Source organism: Amblyomma americanum, chromosome 7 (assembly GCF_052857255.1).
Source record: "Amblyomma americanum isolate KBUSLIRL-KWMA chromosome 7, ASM5285725v1, whole genome shotgun sequence".
NCBI classification, from domain to species: Eukaryota; Metazoa; Arthropoda; class Arachnida; order Ixodida; family Ixodidae; genus Amblyomma; species Amblyomma americanum.
Genome location: NC_135503.1, coordinates 15161356 through 15182871, shown reverse-complemented (window position 1 = coordinate 15182871; position 21516 = coordinate 15161356). Strand labels below are relative to the sequence as shown.

Here is a 21516-nt window from a genome sequence, read left to right as displayed (position 1 = left end):
TGATTCTCCGCTGCTAAAGAAAAACTCATATTATTTTGCAATGAAAGCTGTACCTATACAGCTCTTAAATGTTAAATGAAGCCCTTTGAGGCATCTAAAGCACTTAAATGCAAACACGAAAAACAGCATGAAAAGTTGGGACGGAAAACGTCTGAGCCTTTTCACATCCCTCAGGGTGTCGATATCGTGTTATCTGTTTAATATTGGAGCCAGAAAAACCCGAGATCGATTACATTTTGTCGAGCCCATTTGTTTCTGTGTGCAAGCTCATCTTACGCCCAAATTTAGTTATCCTTCACCGATATGTCCACTTTGCTTCACCGCATGGAAGAACAGACTGAATAAACATTCATTTTTTGGCAACAGAACTATGCCGTAAATTATTCGTTGCGTTTTAATAATACATTCAGCTTCTTGTTTATTAATGTATTTTTATAGCAGTAGACTCACTGAGCATATCTTGCTGTCTCTATTATGCGTGAGAGAGAGAGAGAGATAAAACCTTTATTCTTTCATTGAAGTGTTCTACGAGTCAGGTAGGCGGACTCCTCAGTTCAGGACTCCGGTGGCTTGGGCGGATGCCTGGACCAGTCTGATGAGAACAGTCTTTTGTTGAGGCTGGTTGGTTTTCCGTGGTGTAGGTTCAAGCATGCAGCGCACACAGGCGAGGATGGACAGTGAGGAATACGAACGCAACTTTAATGAAAATAAGGGGACATATATAAGAAGCTTTCATGACATGTGATGCAATAAAAGTGAAAACATTATATGACACGAACCTTCTAGAAGCATTATTACCAAACGCCGGGTAAAGACGGTGAGAAACAATGTGAATAATGACGAAAAAAAGAAATAGCAGGGTCTCTATGTACATGGGATTCTGTTTTCACAAGAAATGTGCCATCTATAATTTTCTTCACGTCGTTTTTTCACCATTGTTGAAAATAACTGTTGCTTTAGATGGCACAAGTCACATGATGAGGGAAGCCCGTGTGCCGATCGACCTTGCTATGTCTTTTGTTCTTCGTTATTCGCTCGTTTTTTCACTGTTTTTCTCCACGATTGGTAATAATGGTTTTAGCAATAACGTGTCATGTGACGTTTTTACTCATACTGCATCACATGCCACTGAAGCTTTTCATAAATGTTCCTTTTTATCCAATAAAGATCCGATTAAAATCAGTGCTGTGTTCGTCTTCCTCACTGTCCGTCCTCGTCTGTGTGTACTGTTTGAACCTAGACTGCGTTGTGTGCTAACTTTGCATGTAGTATGTTCGAGTTACCAAAAGTTCCAGCTTTAGGATTAGCAAACTGTAGCGGACCTTCTGTTTCCTCGCTTCCCGGAGGTCGCGTAAAAAATTTGTCGCCAAAGAACTCACAACGCCTCTTCAGTTCACTGCTTCCCTATCCTTTTCCTCTTCCAGACTTCGGCATATCGACGGGCAAGCAGGACACGTCTTTTGGTAGGTAACCTTATGATCTATAAAAGAAAGCCTCAGGGTTGACGGTTTAGAGAAGCGCATGTGAAATTTCATTTTCCTGTTTCTTTTTTCCACTTTTTTTTACGGTGCCTCTCTTTTTTTGTGTTTTGTAGCGATAGCTACATTACGGTAGCATTTTGAGGCAGTGGCGGCGTCACCACGCCGTGGCTGCGATGCCACGCTGTCACATGGTTGGTCACGTGACCAGCCACGTGGTGCGGAGCAGATGCTGCTGCCGGCGGCTGGCACTCGGCCAGCTGCAGCTATCGCGTCACTCCAGGTTTAACCAGAGCTAAACCACCACCAGTTTTTTTTTTTATTCCGCTGCCATTTTCATTGTCATTGAACGGCGGCTGCGGAGGTGTATGCATGAAGCCTCCACCTGCTAACTGTGGAAGGTGGCAGGTGTGGGTTAGGGGGCTTTCCCTATCTACGCCTTCCACCTGCAAACCATCCCAAGCTTTAACTTTTCTCCTCTTCCCTCTCTTCCCATTCTCCCCTATCCCCGCTCCAAATGCAGGGGAGAGGAGAGAGACGCCCATCTAAAGATGACTGAGCAAAATGAAAACGTCCATGAGTGACTTTAGCAAAAATGAATAAAAGAAGCGGTTAGGGCTATATATAGAATAAAAATATAAGCTGTAATATAATCGGAATTGCGTAAGGCTGCTGAATTAAAGTCAATGGAGTCGGAATTGGAATAGAATCAGAATCGGAATAGGCTCGCGAGTGCAAAAAAAAAAAATCTTTTGCATTTCCGCCGCGTCAGTCCAATTTACTCGCCCTATGTGTTTAAGTTTGCTTCTCTCCTTTCCTGCTAGCGTAAATAAAAGAAGTGCAATAAGTAAAAACGCCAGTAGGTTCCGCAATAGCGCGCGAATCAAATTTCCGAACGCGTTCTTTTAGCTCGCCAGTCAGTTAAACTTACAGCCCGAGCATGGTACCACCCTTATCAGTCCAGCGTTCCTATAGTCATGGCTAATCAAGAGATTAGCAGACACTACATCGAATCCGAGGTAATCTATCGATTGGGGCATAGCGAACCAAATTCGTTTCTTCCGTCCCAACTTTCTTTCTGTCTTGCTTTTTGTGGTAATCAGGACAACAACGGAACAAGGCAGAGAAAAAAAAACGCAGAAAGTAGGCAACATCGCACTGTGCCTTTTTTTCCCCTCTCCTCGTGTTCGCAGCGTGCGGCTTCGCCTTCAACAGCAGCGACTCGACGAACGGAAGCTTCACTTCGCCCAACTGGCCCGGCATTTACCCCAGGGACACTGAGTGTCATTACTTCTTCTACGGGGTTCCAGGCGAGAAGGTGTTCATCGAATTCGCCTACTTCGACATCGAAGGCCTGCCACCGTGAGTGTTTTACGACCTGCGGACCCTGATTTGCCCCGAAAAAAGTAAAGCAATGAAAGAAAACGAAAAAGCAGCCGAAAAAAAAAGAGCAATAATGAGTAAATGAAAAGAGCCGAAAAATCGGGGCGGGGTTCTCTCCTCTGAAAGCCGTGTCACTACTGTGTTTTTTTTTTCTCGTTGCTGGGTTTGCGAGCTGTTCCTTTTGTTTTTTAGGTCGAGGTCACGTTCTTGCTGCTTTTTGACCTCTTTCTATCGCTTTGCTACTGCATTCGTTACTGGCGCTTTGCTAAAAAAAATTGTTCCTAAGATGCATGGGCACAAGGAATTTCACCTCAATTCATTATAGTCTGTTGCCTGCTGGAAACATTCAATAAACGGCTTGATTGAACACATGGGCTCGATTTTAAATGAAATATTTTGCTATTCTCTCGAGAAACTTCTTGCTGAAGCCCTTTTTTTATTTGTTAATCGTTACTCTTAGTTTGACCGCGCAATAACAAATGAGTTAACGGTGATGGAGATCGTGTGGGCGGGTAAAAGCAAAAAGAGTAAGGCCTGATAAATCTTCCGCGATCGCACTTCGCCGGACGGCCCTCAATCTGCGTCCAATGAGGAAAGTGGGGTCATTTCGACATCATCAAATGAGATCCCTTGCATGATGCTCGCAGTCGAGTACTACAGCACGAAAGCTTCTAATCTGCATGATATATACAAGGCACTTTTCTCGCACGCAAGACCTGTACTTTCAGATTCTGGGCCGCAGGCTCAGGGTCTTGTTTGTTCCATATTCAGGAAGGGTACAAAGATACGCAAAAAGTAAGAAGCCCAGATAAGACAGGGAACAAAACTTGTCTTCTCGGCGCGCTCGCTCTCGCGTACTTCCTGCAAAGCCACCCAGGGGGAGCTGCGTCTTACGTCTGCATCCCCTCTTCTTTCCTATCCTCGGTACTGGAGTGACGGCGGATTCAGTGCCAGGAGCACGGGCCAGAAGCCCGCCTTCCGCGCCAGCTTTGGCGCCGTATACCGAAGAGGGCCTCGTACTCGGAGAGTCGGCCACGGAAATCTCGGCCCGATATCTCCTTGTGCTTCCACAGAGGGGCATGCCAGGAGAACAAAAAAAAAACAGAAAAAAAAAGAAAAGGCGGATGGGGTAGGAAGCTCTGGAGAGAAGGCCGCGAGCCTTCTTCGTTCTACGCTTGAATGCCTCCTCTCCGAGAGGCCTCAAGCCGTACGTGGAAGCAAATAAAAAAATTAAAGAAAACGAGCGATCGTTGAGCCCGGAATCTCGCTTTGTGAGCTTCATACGCTTGTGGCAGACGAAAAAGTGAAAGGACCCAAGGAATGATCCAAGATGTCCCAACTCGGGACTACCAGAAAGACCACAGTGCTTGCGGCCGCCTCTGAAAGAGGAACGACAAGAAAAACAAGAGAAGAAAAAAAAACTCGATACCGCGGATAGACAGATCATCGTCTCTTGCGAAAAGCCTGTATTTGTTGTTTGGATCGACGTCGGTCCCCGTGCCGTCCCTTTCGACAGGAGCTCTCCTGCGCTATGCTGTGGCTCTTGCATATTTCACGCGTGGGGATTTCAAGGGAGGGCTCCCCACAGAATCGATGGGTTTCCTTTGATTGCGGACGACGCGCCCAGCCACAGCGTCAATACTGTCCTCTCGGCGGGAATCCTCCCAGGCTGGGTTCCCTTCTTACCGAATGGAACAAGGGCCGCTGCTGCTACTTCTTTGCACTCGGCTGTACCCTGTGGAACACCGCATTGGTGAAGAGGCAACGGCATTTCCTCGAATTTAGGTGGGAACGGTGCGACTGTTGTCTCCGAGAACGAAAAAGAGCTCTTCATTGCAGAGCTGAGGATTGAGACCACGTTGTAAAAATGTCGACTCACATTGGAGAGAAATACAAGAAAGCAGGCCAAGCAGGAAGAGACTTTAAAAGAGGAGGACGTCTAATATGAAGTAAAAGACAGGAGGAAATTGCTCGTTAGTTTTATAGGAGAGGCATTTCATCTTTTAAGGCTAAAGTTATGAGAAGCTCTCCAATTTTCCCCAGTTTGTCCTTGGCTCGGCTTTGATCGAGATAACGAGTTTAGTAGGGCTTATGTGCTTATCTGCTTTTATGATTTCGTTGTATCCACAGGTTGTCTCTTTTACGGCCGACGGTTTTGTGCCAATGTTCTTTATTTTTCAATGCATTGAAGCACTAAGGTGCTAACGTTTATTTGGCTGGTTCTAGAACCATTTTCGAGCCGTTCAATGGTAAGCTGGGGCGCTAGCATTTGTCAGCGTAGTTTAGCTCTGCTTGGAAATTGTTCGGCGAATATTGGTCATGCTCTTATATCAACACCCAAAAAATGTTGCAGTCATGGTGCCACCAGAATATTTAAAAAAACCCAGCTTAATCGAGCTCTGCTGCCAAGTTTCTCAGTGCCAAGTAGGAATACGCAAAAGTTGTTATTGCGTTATGCAGTGTAAGAACAAGAGTGTTACTAGTCCTTTCGTGGGGCGACCGGTAGCTCTGCTGTCTTACACTTTGTGTTAGCCATGTACGGGAAGTATGTACCTGCACGATGTACCATTCAGAATATTTCATCCTTTTTTTCATTCAGTGATCGAGTAGAAGTAGAAATTACACCAATGTTATTCAGAACCGACAGCCTCCTCGGCTTACGATGAAAATGAGCCGCCTACCTCCCACCTTGCTGAACGCGCGCAGCGCAGCTTCAGATTGCAGCCATTTCCGCCGGGGAAGCAGCAACTTCGGCCGCTCCAAGCGCCGTCATCAACCGGAGAAGATAGCCTTGCTTTTCTGTGAGCAAAAATTTTAGCCACGCCACGTAAGTTCTCGTCGTGGCATCGATAAAGAAGGGGTCAGTTTCCTGATGACCTGCTCGCATCAGAATCCGCTCCTCCACTCTATCGCTGCCCGGACCTCCACCCGCGCTCCGGTCTTGTCTCGGAGCCAAATGAGCCGAGGTTCGCTTAATCTTCTTTCGAACCAGGAGAGAGCGAGCGCTCGCAGCACACTCGATAGAAGCGTGGCAGAACAGAGTGGAGAGACAACATAGCGCCTCGCGAACGCCGTGGCGTCTACAAGTATAATAGGACCATTTGTCCATGGTCGTATTCTTGCTTGGGCGGCGACTTTTCGGGGAAGGGCCCTCGGTTCGCTCGATGTTTACGTATCGACGTCAAGCGACCGGCCAACCGATCGACCGTCGGTCGGCCAGCCGGCGATGGTGATGACACTGCGCTCGGCTTGGCTCGGTCTGTCTTGGCTTGGCTCCTTTGTTTGCTGTTGGGCGGCGCCCGTCAAAGAGCTTACGCAGCTGTTTTGCTATGTAGAAGTTGCGAGACTCCGGTCGCGTGAGTAATGGCCACCTCTGCTCACCCTCATCCACCGTGTGCGCGCTGCCGTTATTTTGAGTTGGAGATTAGGACACCGAAATGATAAGCGCGGGTGCTCACCCGCTTTCCCTCCCGGCTTCTGCCTCCTGCCTTCTTGTTTTTTCTGTAATTTGACGGATTGGCTCTGTCTCGAGGGGGAATTTGTCTTGGTTATCGAAGCACTGATGTCTTCGCGGAGGGGCTCACATCGACAGGCAGCCTAACGGCCTCGCCAGCTGTTCGGACGCGAAGAACTTTTCTTCTTTTGCATTCCTGGTTTTTATCGGCGATGTTATTTTAGATGGCCCGTTTTTGGATGATATAACTTAGAGCGACAGGCAGCTAAAGTTCTCGCCTGTGTCCTAAGCGCCGGTCAGTGTCAGCGTTTTTCTTTCCTTTTTTTCTCTTCTGTCTTTGGCCGCTATACATTAGAAGTTTGCCACCCTAACTGAGAGGAGAGTTTAGCCAAACCTTTGTTGTGGTAGCTTGAACTCTTCTTAACATAACGCGGTTCAAAAGCCCCGAAGTTATGCTTGGTCGAGCGTATGCCCTTAAGTATAAGCGGTTGGTACAACCGATTGCAGCTCTCCGTAATGCCGCAGTGCTAAGCTGTTTTAACCTAAGGCGAGGCACCATACTTTATGCAATTTCCGATGCTTCAGGATTTTTAATCTCCGAAACGATTGGAACCGCTCGCAGCGGTCAAAACGAGCTTTAAACTAAGATCTGAACTACGTTGCAATACTCTGGGATGCAACTCTGAGTCTTTCATTTCTGCAACCAGGAACCCATTGGTTGAAAATTCTTGAAATTTATATTACGAAACCTCGACGCAGAAGAGACGATTATTATTAAATTGGTATTCTTTAATAATAATGCGATAAAAGCGCAGACAAAAACCACCTGGAAGTATCATAGCAACATAAAGATTATAGTAGGTAAAGTAACATTAAACTGCAATAGAGCCACAGAAACAATTGATCTTAAAAACAGAAATGAAAGCCTACTTTTATGGGAAGAACACTAATATTTCCTTGGTATTACTCATCTTGTCTGCTAGAGAAAGCAGTTTGTATCATTCTTCTGTTAAAAGGCAATTCGACTGGTGAAAAAGCTCTACAGTTATCGCTTTAGGGCACGATGACAACACAACAAACAATAATTTGTGCTCACAGTTATGTGCTGTTCTTCGTAAACAGGGCTTGGTGTCGTGTACTCGACGCTCAGATCACTCGGCGTCACGGGGTCAAGTAAAAGCTATATTTAATGAAAGAAATGAAAGGCTTCTACTAGTATCAACGCTGGCCGCGTTTGACCAATATCTATAACAACATGCACTAGCTCACGCAAACGTCCAGCTAAACTGGCAGTGCTCATTTTCTTGGAAAACTTGCCGTCAAAATAGTACACCTTAGTGTATTTTGAGGGTTCTTGGATATCAGTGTGAAATGTAAAAATAACAAGGTATGCAAACTTTTTTCGTAACTTTTTGTTTAATAAAAATCAGCCTTCTGAGATGCACTTTATCAGGAACAAAACAGGCTTAGCTAAGCTTTGAATAATGATGTCGAAGGTGTGTCTGCGTGCTTTCATCGGTGTGACACCAATAAAGCTTGTCATCTCGGCTCAACGTAGAAGCCTTTCCTATTCGCCAACTGTGGCATTTAACAGTTGGGTTATTTCTCTCGCTCCTGAATCAATGGAGGAAACACGTCTGCATTTTCGCTCTTTCCCTATCTTCGTTTCATCTTGGCGCAGTTGCACGGCCGAGACGGCGAGCGACTACGTCGAGTTCACCAACGTTCCAACGGCGGATCGCAAAATTCCACGGCACTGCGGTATGCAGAAGCCGCCCAACGTCGAGTCCGAGGGGGAATTCTTCAGGGTCACCTTTAGGACCAACGACCGCTTCGACGGCACGGGATTCTCAGCGCTGTACCAGTTTAGGAGTATCATAGGTGAATTTTTGCTTAATTGCCTTTATTACGCTTGAAGTGAAGTAAATGTCGCTCGGCAGCTTGTTACCAATCATACGTGCTTTGAATTTGCTTAAGAGGTGCCAAACAACAGAGCTTTCCACCATTCAATTAAACGTTATTTCCTTCATTCATTCATTCATTCATTTGAATTCATTAATTATTGATTGCTCAATCGATCAATCAATTATTTCATTCATTCGTGCAGGTAGGCAGGCAGGCTGGCAGGTGGATCTCAGAGCAATGTGTTTAGGTTAAATGAGTCCGGACTATTGCGAGCTTTTCTTCAACTGCGAAGGCTATGAAATTTGTTTAGCCTTGTAGCCATATGACGACGCTTGGTATGGCGCAAATAAGTTATTTTTATCTTTGATAAACTTGCTATCCAAAAAAAAAAAAACACCAGCTAAGTATTTTTTTCTTCACGCGAAAAAAATCTGCGCTACGAGACCTAAAACAACCAATTGGGCAGCCTCAAATTGAACAGGCAGTATGAATAGCTAACACTGGAAGTCCCTGGCCCCGCGACTGAGTACGTACACTGCTCCAACAGCATAATGCAGGCCGGAACAAGTTGCAGAAGTAGGATTAGGCAAATGGGCAGATTCATCGCTTTGCTCCTGATCGAAACTTTCAATGTCTCGCCCCCTCTAATGTCAGTTTAGGCCATCTATTTATATGTCTGTTCGTGCTCGTTAACATTAATGAAACGAAAATAAGAGCCACACTCGCGAACACACAGCAATAACTGACAAAAAAAGCAAGTTACGTGCTGAGCGGTGACATGAAAACAACTGTTGATTCCTTTCTGTTTTCTTTACTCTCTACCTCCACACTAGATCCGTATACAATCAAGAGGTTCAGGGGCTGCGCGCCTTGTTTAGAAGGTAAGTACAGATGCATATCTCGTGTTTTTAGTTGTTTATGCGACCTTTAGCAGAGGCACGTCGGAGTTTGAGAAACTTATCGATGCATCCCTCGAGTGATTACCTTCATCACTTTGATGTTCGAGGTTCCAAGAGTCTTGCCATGTGAATAATCCAGCTTTCTTGAGCGGCCACAATCAAATGTTATGGAAGTGCTTTGCACAGAAAGCAAGTCGTGACATATGTTGGGCCCAGTAAGCTTCTCTGGAGAGTGATAATAGCTAAGCCATATCTAGCCATCTTGTGTTGGTTCTACGCAGGGGATAAATTGCCGCGTATGAGAAAAATGCCCACAGCCCATTATCATTGTAATGTGCTCTCTTCAAAAAAAGTGCAACCAACATTTTCCCGGAAGTAACAAGACTCCGCACTAAATAACAGGCCACGAAAAATTTATTCACAAAGGGTATGCGCGGTTTCTTACGGTGATGAGCAATAAAACTTGACAGTGCTCGTTCGGGCACCACTCGAGAGGTGTAATTAACGAGAGCAGCTCTGCTTTCATCTTTGTCGGATAAAAGGGAGAATTTGCATCTCGCGAGGTTTGTAGCTTCTTTAATCATCCAGTGTTTTTATTTTTTTCTAGCTTTCAAATTGGCGGAAACAAAAATGTAAACCCATGCTGCCTGTTAACCTCCATGAAGTTCATCCGTATTTTAAGTCTGATGAACAGATTTGTATCGACTGGTTGACACACCTCGCTGTTTCCTAGAATGTTGCTTTTTAAATTCTTTTGATTGAGCACAGCGTTTAGCACAGAGGCGAATATTAGAAAATTTCACGACTTCCTTTCTTTATAGTGCGTTGAGCCCGAATTCCGTTTAGTAGTTCCTTGTTTATTTTACAAGCACAGAAAAGTTTTTATGGTTCAGTTCAGAATTTATAATGCTTATTAACTTTTTCAAGTTACAAGCCTGCTGTTATTAGAAAGAATACAAACAAATGTCAAAACGCGTCATTATTGCACGTCAGATTGAACGAATAGTAAAATGACTGTCACAAGAAAAGCTAAAATACCACAAACAATAAATGGGCTTACGTTGATAACAATATGCAAACAGGGGCGATGAAAGCGAACTTAAAGCCCCACAATAATCGAACACACATGAACAAAATGCATGCTCGTTTGAATACTAACAGTAAAACGTAGTAGTAGTCTGTAGTTGTAGTTGTAAAATGTTGGTTGGGCTCCATAGTTTCAACGCACGAGGATTTGTGACTTCGTGGCATTGTCAAATGACACAAAAATATTCAGAAAAAAGTTTGATAAAATCAAGAGCACCTCTACTGAGCAACAAGGAGCTAACACGCATGAATCTTCATCACGTTTTCACAGTTTGTTTAAAAAAATAATCTAAATCTGTATCGGTTAGCGACTCGCGTATTTTCAGCGGTACAGCTGCAACTCATTGAAATAGTGCCCGATATATGTCTACAACAGACCTAGTAGCATACCGCACATGATTGCTACTGTGGCGGTAAGATTGAATGCATTCCATTCGGCCTAAATAAGTATAAATTATGGAAACACTACATAACATTTCGATTTTATTAGTAAAACTGTAAAGATATTCAGGTAACTACAACATCAGTATGCTTTCCGCCATGAACTAGCTGGTTACAACAGACAGGCCACAGTCTGACAACACTGAGAGAAATGTGTTATACATTATATTTAATGTATTACACGTTTAAACTGTAAGTTGAAATGTGCATGCAAACGCATGCATCCCGTGGAAACGCTTGACCTCAAAGACGAGATAGGCCGTAAATACTTGATTGCGAAATCATCAAACCGACTTCTCCTCTCATAAGCTGAATTGATGCACACTTGAAACTGTTAGGAACAAGTTAGTATTACCGACTCAATTCTCTCTCACAGCTCATGCGGCGGCAAAAGCTATAACGTTGCCATCATCACAACAACGTTGCCATCATCATCCAAACAACGTTGCCATCATCACTTGCTTAAGTCTTTTCGTTGACAATGCAAAACTTTCCTGTTATTGTGAATCTGTGCTTTTAATTGTTGCCACCCCTTATGTAACACCCCTCTTTTGGGGCCTTTAAGGTAACAAAATGAAATGAATTAAATGAAGGAGCTCACATATTAAACCACAAAAAAGGCGCGCATACACGAACAACGTTTCAATCGTTCGGCTGTATCTTCGTTACTCCAAGGCGTTGTGGGAATTTTGTTCTTAGCCCTAATACTGCGCCTATAAAGATGTCACTGACTTATCAGAATTCTCTCACATCTTATTTGGGCATTTCATAAAAGGCCTGTATAGTCTATGTTTTAATTTTATTCTGTTTTAAGTTTATTTATACAAAATACCTACACCGCCCCTACTGGGGCATTGTTGTAGGAGGGAACAGCATAACAGCAACAGTTTTATATATACAATAATTTAGGCAATTGATGCTATGTACAATGCACTCGGTGAGCACATGAACTATGGGAGGAAAAGCAAAACTGAGAAGAAACACGCGGAGAAAATAAGATCACCTCAAAGTACAGCACTATACTTTTGCAACAGAGCACGCTTGGGAATGATCAACAAAAATAACGAAATACACAAGGAAAAGAAATATTGCTGCATTCATATTAAGAGTCATATTAACATATTATTACAATAATATTGACAGGCGATTTTGTAAAGCAGTCAAAAGAGATGTGCGAGGGGCAGCAGCGAGTTGCGCCGACAGACTATAATAATCGTGTATTGTTCATGGAAAAAAACTTGCGCTCTTTTATTGGGTCGTCTGTGCCACCTTTACTTTTACGGGCATAACCGGTTGTTTGAAAGTGCCAAAATTTACTTATTAGAAACGAACACATATTTTACACATTGTGATTTTTTAGTGATTAAAGGCTTCCTGCAAATCTTCTGTTGGACAAGTTGTGTATTTCCCGCTCTCATAATTTATTTCCCTGGCTGAGCACATGCTTGTCAGATCATGTCAGCCACTGAATATAAAATGCCGCGACCGGTCAAATTTATTCTTCGAAATGACTTGAGGTCACCTTCTTAAAACGTCGTCAAAATAATTCAAGCCCACCACCTCTCTCCTTTTCCATAAGCAACCTAAGCCTGCTTGAGTTGCTCTCTTTGTTCAACGCTGGCCGCTAAAGGTTTATGGATTCCAATACTGGTTAGCGAAACCTAAAACTTCACTGGCGAAGAAAGTGCACCATCAGCAGAAGCTGCTGCGCGGATTTTATAAAACATTTAAGCATAAAGGTGATCGACACGCGAATCTAGTCCTTTCCATCGCTTGGTGCGCGTGGGCGCTGGTACAGTGCCAACGAAGACATCCCGTGGTAACCCGTGCTGGTGCAACACTCCTTCGAGATGAACTCATACTGAAACAATTTCTGTAAGGAGTGGAAACGCTTTTCCGCGACGGCATGTTCTGCATCTTCATTACCTATTCATTAGCTAACTCTTCCTGACTCTTGCAAACTTATTGTTGCAGGCTTCACGCAAGTGGTCGCGGTCATCATACTCGTAACCCTTCTCCGCCTGGCTGGAGCACTTCGGTAGCAGCGGTGACCGTTTAGTGCAAACCCTAGTGCGCGCCTGCGGTGTTTTCTTGCACCCCGTGACACCAGTGGTGAATTCAGTGGATGGTGAAGTGGTGCGCTCAGAACCCGAATGAGAAGATGGCCCGTGTGCGGACGTCGCCTTTGGAAAGTGTGTGCAGCATGGGACCCTTGGGCACAGCACAGTGATTCGCTGCGTTCATCTCATCACGAGGAACCAAACGGTGAAGAAAAAAAGGAGATGAAAAAAAAAACAACTTATCATCTGACTTTGTTTGCTCCCCAGCTTCAGTTCAAGTTTTTCCTTGTAGGTGATCCGACATTCGTTTATTCTGCTTGTTTATCCAGCTGCTCAAAGGAAGTGTACAGATGGGTTGCAACGAATGCACCCCCGATTGTTTAAAAGAAAAACTGTTGTGTACGGATCATGCGGCTGTGTTATGCAGTCGCTGGTGGAAATGTAAAGGTAAGCAGAGAGATAAAGTGTCGGGTGTGTTTCCTTATCTTTTCTTGAAGCCTGAGATAACGTTTTGGATGGCCGAATGAGGCCCTTGGTTGGGAATTTCCTTATTAAGGCGCACATGTGAGAAGTCAGTTGTGAGCTTTATGAAGAACTAAAGTTGCATTGTTATCTGCATTATCGTTGAGAACAGAGTGCTTCACTATTTAAAGGAGTAGAAAGCTGTCTCTAATAGACCTCTCACGATATCTCTTAGTGCTCGGAGCGTGTGACGGTGACTAAACCTTATCTGAATGCTACCGACGGAAAAGAAAACAAATCTGAAAATAAGAGAGCCGAAAATCTATTCATCTATTCTGAGAAGAGCTCATCACTTTTTGCGAGCAGTTAGTAATTCGCACATTTCGGCCAGCTGTGCTGAAAACACGCTCTTTGGTTCGAAGTCGCCTAAAAACGGTAGACGTCAGGTAGCTAGGATACATCGCCGAGGCCAATGAAAAGCAAGATGAATTGTTAAAAGAATGCCACAGAGCAGAAAGCTTGATGGCTAAGCATGGTAAAACTCATTTGCGGTGCGATGTAATCATTTGGTGTTGTTTATTAAGCTTTAATAAATAAAGAACTAAAGGTTGTTATCTTTCTACTTTTTCAATATTATCAAAAACCTATTTCACAGAAAATGTTTTCTACTACTGTTTTCTATCGCCCGGATAGGTGAAAGTTATTGTCTGGGTGTTTACACCCTGCATTAGTCGCCTATGGGGGAGTTGCAATAAGTGCTACGTCATCCACTCTTTTCTTTTTCATTTGACTAACGTGGATTTAACGTTTTAGCTACGTTACTGAAACTGCGCACTGTAGTCGCAACTACTAGCTGAGATAATAGGTTGTAGTACTTTTGAAAAGAAACCGCACTCAAGTTTATCATTCAATTTAAGAGAAATTCTTGAGAATATAACCATCTAATTTAAACCAAGACTTTTTTAAGGCAATAATTTTTTAACCACAATGTTCACTTTCAGAATTTTCTGATGTAATTACTGACTCAAACTTGGTTAAATGATTAACTTTGCAAGCACAATAACGTCTCCGCACAGAATAATCAATGTTATTAGCTGTAGTAACCTAGTACCTTAAGAAGTCACGAAACAGTTTCGATATTATTTCGCAGAGCATTGTTTTTTGTTTCTTTTTTTTTGCTGGATGGCCACATTTGTTTTCTTCAGTTTCATCCCAATATTGTGAAGATTCTTCTGACAGGAAGCACGCAATCAAATGCTGGTATCATCACTAGCACATTGCTGTGGATAAATGGGAGCCTTATTGCGATAAAAATTGAAATAGGGCTTATAAAATCTCTTGCGTTTTTTGTTTAATGGCTGCATGTTTGCTGCTTGGAAAAATTTATGAAGACAAAGACATTGACGCCAGCCTTTGGTGAACATAGAGAAACTGGCCCTCATGAAATTTTTTGACGTTTTCTGACACGGTCAAAATATGCCAAATGGATTGTCTTCATTCTTTTTTTTTTTTTGGAAGTGACTTTGCTATGCGCAGCCAGAAACTAAAACGTTATACTGCTGAACATGAATGCATGGCCCGTCAGACTGAAGTGTATTGTGCGTTCATTTTTATGCTGTAAATTGTTATCCATATTTTGTGGTGGTTATAGACGTATTGCCTTAGAAACACGCAGGGTTTCACTGTTCTCAAAAATTTTCGACATCGCAAAATATATCCAGTCTTCTTTAGTTAAAGCCAAGACACCTAGCACCGGCACTTTGAAAACCGTTCTCCTGTAGCTAAATATATATTTCTTCAATAAAAATCTTTTCACAAAAACTAAACTTTCAGAAATTTTCCCATGGCTTTGTCATTACGCGCTGCACTTGCCCTTAGCGCCTTATATGTTTCTGTAGACGAGCATCACACTGCGTGGGATGTATTGTATACCGAATGTCTCTTCCACTGCTGAATCTTCTCCGCTTCTGAGCTTGCCTAAAAACAAGAGATTGAATTGGTGCTTGCTCAACGCGCCTTTAGGTAAAAGGCGTGCGTGCTTAACGAAAGACATTTCTGCTAGCTGCGTTCCTTTCAATCCACGGTAACTCGCACCTCTTATAAATTCGTCATATTCTTATACGTTGTGGTGACAGCACCGCGGTATATAAGTACCTCTCTTATTGTAACTGACAAGCTACTGCACATGAATGCATGCATCAATAACATTTTTATTATGCATGCCGAATACCTCTTGCGCTACAGAGTCTCCTCCGCTGCCGAGTTCGCATCGTGAAAGGCTCACTTCGTGCTTCCTAATGTGCTTTTATCGAGAAAAGGCTTATGCGCTTACCGAAACCTATGTTCGTATTCTGCTACCCGTGTTCCTTCGTATCGACACTAAGAGGCTCCGAAGTTTGTCATATTCTTCTACGTTCGAGCCACTCTTATTGTAACTGACAAGTTGCTCCATATATGCATGCATTCATAACATTTTCGTTCGGTACTGAAACTGCAAGAAAGAAATATACCGTCTGTGAGAAAAATAAAACTTCTGATATGGCTGTCGGAAAGCGCTGTAGGCGTAGAAGGGCCCTGGTATTATCTGTGTACAAGAAAGACCCCGGGGGTCACTTTGAGCGTCCGTCTTAGCTCAGAATGATGGCTGCGAATCAATCGGCTTTTTTCCAACGGCGCTGTGTACGCATTGATCTATAGTGTACACATATGCGCACGTACCGTGGACGACTGCGTAAAAGCCTACGCACATTCTTTCGCCTGTTCCGCACCCCTGCGTCAACTCAGAGAGGAAACGACGCCACTCTCCTCAGCGAGGAAAATCAATCCTCAGCCTGGGGGTCTGCGGCGACATCCCTAAGCTGACATTCACATATATTTCATCACACTATAGAAGCCTCTATTGACCAAGGGATTGCCCCAGCCTTGAGCAGACGCGCCGTATATTTTGTGTGGCTTATTTTCGTGAATAGCTAGCGAGACGTCGAAGCCTGAAAGAGTCACTCTTCCACTGGTTTCATCATTCATTTCGGTCCGTCTCATATATTACTTTTTTGGAGGTAAAGCGGTGTCATCCGGTCTTTCGTTTGCATCCTCCTTCGTTACGTTTTTTTTTTATGAAGGCAAATGCACCAGCGAGGGTTGTATTTGTGTATCTGTCTGGCATGGTCTAAGTTGGTGTAGTGCGATCCGTCATTTTGAAACGCTGGTCGCATCTTCTCCACACTGCCGTGCGAACGCACGCCCGAGATTCGCACTGCGTTGAGCAAGCCACAACGACCCTTAACTGCGTAGTCGCAGTGTAGTGGACCGATGCTTTCTCGCTCGGTTCGTTGCTGTTGTTGTTATTGTTGTTGCGGTTTGTCTTCGCGGGAAAGCAGGCTTGAGTGCACGGCGCAAGCCGTGCGGTCTTCTGGGAAAGTGATCAATACAGAGCCACAGAGACTGAAGGCTAATCGATTGCAGAACTCTCTGGGCGATCAATGCGAGCAACTGCAAAAACAACTCCTGATTGATGGGTGCTCCGAACTCTCCAATTCTCGTGCCACTTTTTTACTCTTGCTCTTGTAGTTTTTTTTTTCCTTTTTTAGGAATGAAACAAAATAATGTCCGAAGTTTCCATCTTTTCAGGAATAACACGAGGCGTGAACAAAGAAAAGCCAAACTTCTACGGAGCCTCCCACACGCAGTGCAAGGCTTTGATTGTTTTTCCGTCTGCGGTGAACAGGTGCTCTTGAGAGAGCCTCAGTTGTTTATCCGCACTTGCAGGCGATGCAAACACTGCATACTTTCCGCTGCCGAAATTGAGAGCTGAAGAAACGCTCCTGGGGTAAAATCAGCAGGCATCGAACAAGCAGCAGCGTTGTGAGAGAAAATAAAATAGTGCAGAAGAAGAAAGCTCGATCTGGCTGAGCGATGACTCCTGCCTTGCTTCTGTTCGATCAAACCTCGCGGGCATCAAGACGAATTGCTGCTCCGGCGAGATTTAGCTGTCACTGGGCCCCACACTGCTGTCTCGTAACGGGCATCTCGGGAGGCGTTGGTGCTTTAGATAGTGCGCATCGCTTGATCTTTTTTGCTGCTGCGTCGGAAATGGAGGAGAGCTCTTTCCGAATCTCTCAGGTGTACGAAGGCTACGATTTCGAGTGTTAATGTTACAGCGGAGGTGGTGGTTCGTCAGCGACTCATTATGTAAAGAGCTCGCGCCATCATAGCGAGCTGTAATTACGCTCAGTGGTTCGTTTTTATGCGACACCGCGTTTCCCGTTTGCTTCGATTTCTTGTTTATTTCTTTTTACTTTCTCTCAAGCGTGGGTGTCCTAATGACTGCTGGCGCTCGGCAGACTCATTAAATGCACCTGTAGCGAGAAAAACCTCCGTTATGTTTCCTTTTTTGCGTTTTATTTTTCTTTAGTTTTCATTGCCGTCTAGGCGCAGTCGTTCCCTGCTATTTCGGTCGCAGAACTGACGTTTTTGTACTTTGATTTCCACATGTAGTTAATAGGCTGGCGAGCAGTTCTCACTAATTTTGAGCTTCGTCCTTTGTATAGCCTGCTTTCAACGCTAGTTGACATAAATTGAACTATTGCCAATATTTTACCACGTCAAACATTCTAGACTGCCAACTATATTAAATGTTATCTCAGCGGATACAATATGTTTCGCCTACTACTATTATTTTCATTCGTATTGTAGATAATATTTACTGCGTTAGCATGCAGAATATAGAGATTATGGATATCGGTCACACATGTCGTCAGCTCATGGAGGAAAGAGTTCATTCGAAAGTAGAGCGTTCGCTATGTCTCAGCGGTGTGTGACGATTCACCAATCCTCCAGTGCCCAGGTGCTTAAACTTTATCAACATAATTTTGAAACTTTTCGAATTAGATAATATGAGTACGAAAATGTGATTGAAATATCTTGTGTTGTCTTCGGAAGTGCGGCTTCGCTCTGGGAAATCTCCAATATGGGAAAATTTCGTAATTTCACAATGAAGGGGGAAAATTTCAGTTTGTTGCAGTGTTAAGAGTACTAGTGCTTAAAAGTGTTTTACCGTCTAGTGCAACGATCATGAATTTGTTTTCCCACTTTTTTGTTCACCGCCACTGAAAAAAGATGCCTGCCATGACCTCAACCTCTTTCGGAGAACCTGAAGCGCTCAAAAACAACAGGACTTTACGCTTAGTCACTAGACAGTAGCCGAGGTTCTAAACTTAACCGAGAAAGAGCCTTTTAACACTGTAAAGCTCCCTCCATGGCTGATGCGCCTACGATTTCGTTGTAAAGTTTATTGAAAGAATTTTTCGTTGCCGGGTCCCTGCAGGATGTGGTCACCATTAACCTTTTTTTTTTCTGCTGTAGGTCGTTATCCAGATATGTCAACGACTGCAAGAAAACAAAAAGAACTCACATATGACTTATTAGAGACTTCGTTGCTACATTGAGGGTCTTCCTGAATGAACCGGCTTGATCCTTACTTCAGATTGAGGAACTAAGAAAGGAAAAAAACAATAAACAAAAGTAAAGGACTCGGCCACGTAGCGCTCAAATCGGGACCGGTATAATATAACGATTCTGCTCTGACTCCGCCCATTTTTTGTTTGTGTCGCTCTTCGTCATTTGCCGATGTGACACTGTTTACAGAGCTTTCCCTCCTTTTCCGCTTCTTTTAACTGACATAAATAAGAAGAGTTTGGTGTCACACAGCCGGGCTGGCTGTATACCAGAGGCTGCTTATTCGCGCAAGAGCAGCTATTATGGGAGAGTGGCGTTGGTGGAGCCAATGACAGACAATGGGTAAACAGAAAGTGAGTATAATGGGAATGAAATCGTTATATTCCACAAACCCAGTCTCTAACGAACTATCTCTAATTTATGCGCTCTTAAATCTATCGATAAGCAGCGGAAAAATAAGCATTCTAAATGTGACAGCATTAGGAGGGACATGAAGGCGAAAACTGTCCGGCGGTGGCGGTTTCGGTATCTGTGCGAAGCGTTCACCTGCTATTCAGGGTTTAGGGGGATAAGCCTTTCTCCACCAGCACCCTTTCAACCGTTCTCATCTCCATATATCTTTCAAAAATAGTCTATAGACAGTCTGTAGACTTCTTATAGACTATTGCCTTGCCAAAAACATTTCTTTTTGTGTATTCATATTCTATAGACTGCCCATAGACAAAAGTCTACTAAATTGTATGGCCATAAATCTATAGATTGGCCGTATACTGTCTATAGGATTTGTATTGCCTATAGACTGTTCTCTAGGGTTTGTCTATAGATAGTCTATATACTTTATAGACAGAAATATATAAATAGCCTTTAGACTGTCTAAAAAATTTCGTGAGTGATGACCCTCTCCCTCTCTCTAATTGTAGGGGACAGGAGAAAGACGCTGAACGAACAATGACTTTGCAAAAACGAAAATGTCTACGAAGAAAATGACTCAGACAAAAGCAGGCCTAGGTGCGAAATTTACAGCCCCCTGAAGAAATATCTGCACAAAAATGAGACTTGCGGGAGCTGTTCCTTCTCGCATTGCCCGAAAAGAGCAACCTGGCTCACAAAATCTCCACCGGTGACTGTGGTTTAAATAGCCACGTGCCAGTGCTGCAGCGTATCGCTTAACCACTGCGTCACTGCGCAGGTAGTGCTAGGCGGACTTGCTGCGATGTAACAATGTGGCACATTTTGCATACTTACGCAGTAGGAATTGGAACACAATCATTATCGGAATAGAACTAGGATTCGAATAGATCGGCGGGTAAAAGAATGCCATCGAATTTCCTCCGCATCAATCGAATTAATCGCCGCTAAATTTTTGTGCTGTCTTTTGCAAAACCTCTGCAGCAAAATAGAGTTGGCAGCATGACGGTCACATACATCCTGGTTGCTCATGCTCTATATGTGCAAGTATAAGAGGGTGCCACTCAGTCAGTGCACGTGAGTGCACGATATATGCCGGAAAATCGTAAATCTTGCAGGCGCAGAAGAATGTAAAAAAAAAAAAACCTTTTAACACGTGTACGAGGCCACTCAGGCTTATGATCGTATGTATATACCGGTGCTTCACCTAAGATGTTCTGAAATTTTCAAAAATGGGTTCTTTGAGTCACTGGAGCGTTTTTTTCTGCCTAGCACCGTCAGCGGTGTAGCGCATCAGAATATAGCTTAGACGTGCTGACTAGTAGTCTGGTTAACAAAATTCACTAGTTTACTTTAACTATTACTGATAGTCTCCTCTTTCATTGAGGGGCGTGTAGCCCCTGTAAGTAATATCCATGTCAGTTTTTAGAATTTCAAAACCGCAGATACCCTTGGCGCCGAGGACCAACCAGTTTTGGCTACCTAGTCGCGTTACATGCATAGGAGAGGTTGCTTTGCCTGCAATCTTCGCGAAAGCGAATCTATTTTTGGAGTTATACATATGAAATCCAACAGTTACAGAAACCAAGGAACATAAGAGATTGTTTTTTAAGTTTGTGGTGTCGATCAATAGAAATTATTAATGAGTATTATATCGCTTAAAGATAGTTGATTAGAAAGCAGAAAACAGAAAAGAAAGCAACCACATGCAGCCTTTGGGATCGGAACCCACATGCGGCATGTGGTTGTTTTTTTTTTCTTCTTATAGTTTAAAATGAATTATGTTTAAGAAATAAAATATTCGCTAATATTTCCATTGACCAACCAGCACCACTGAACAAAAAAATACCCTATGCTACTTGGTTTCTGTGGCTGTTTGTGAGGTTAATACGAGGTCAATACTGGGTACCTTTGTGTCGTGCCCCTTCCCTCTTCCTCTGTAAAACGACACATTTCGAAATCAATATTCCCTGCTAATATTTGTGCAGTTGGAGCGTGCCAAAGTAAGGAGCATAAGCAGGTAAACACTGCCGGCTTTCAGGCAGTCTGTCCTCTACGAAGTAGACCATCAGGAAGTAAACCTTGATCAGAAAAAAATAGCTTTGATGGTAAACCCCCCTTGCATGAGACTCGTCCACAACATCAAAGGATGTTGAAGAAGAGGCAACAGGCAGCGATTAGATACGGCCGATGGTGGTGATAACTGTATTTGAGTTGTTTACCTTTTCTATAGGATATGTAAACTTTATTTAATATGAAAGCATCAATTGTATCATTACAAACTGGCAATCTATTGATGCTGGACAACTTCGATTTGGCTTCCGTGTGCCTTGAGAATGGCCAGTAGAATGCAGCAACCGTAAGGCAACGCTAGTCATTGGTTGAAGTAAGACCCATTACTTTTTAAAGCAGAGAGTTTAGCTCCTGCTAATGTATAACATGATGAATCAGCAGTATCTCAAGTAAACGTTCAAGATGAATTAGCA

At 43.5% G+C, this 21516-nt stretch overlaps 1 protein-coding gene and 1 long non-coding RNA gene across 2 annotated transcripts in view; one reads left to right on the top strand and one right to left on the bottom strand.

The window, feature by feature from the left end:
* The window catches only part of LOC144098544 (suppressor of lurcher protein 1-like), a 126527-nt gene extending 111542 nt beyond the window's left edge, over positions 1-14985 (top strand). Inside the window, exons 11-15 of the mRNA XM_077631273.1 lie at positions 1425-1463; positions 2672-2840; positions 7997-8196; positions 9054-9101; positions 12621-14985. Of these exons, the coding sequence (XP_077487399.1) occupies positions 1425-1463; positions 2672-2840; positions 7997-8196; positions 9054-9101; positions 12621-12688 (524 nt within the window). The 3' untranslated portion in view covers positions 12689-14985. The remainder of the gene's footprint in view (positions 1-1424; positions 1464-2671; positions 2841-7996; positions 8197-9053; positions 9102-12620) is intronic.
* The window catches only part of LOC144098545 (uncharacterized), a 312011-nt gene that overhangs the window by 268952 nt on the left and 21543 nt on the right, over positions 1-21516 (bottom strand). The window lies entirely within an intron of this gene.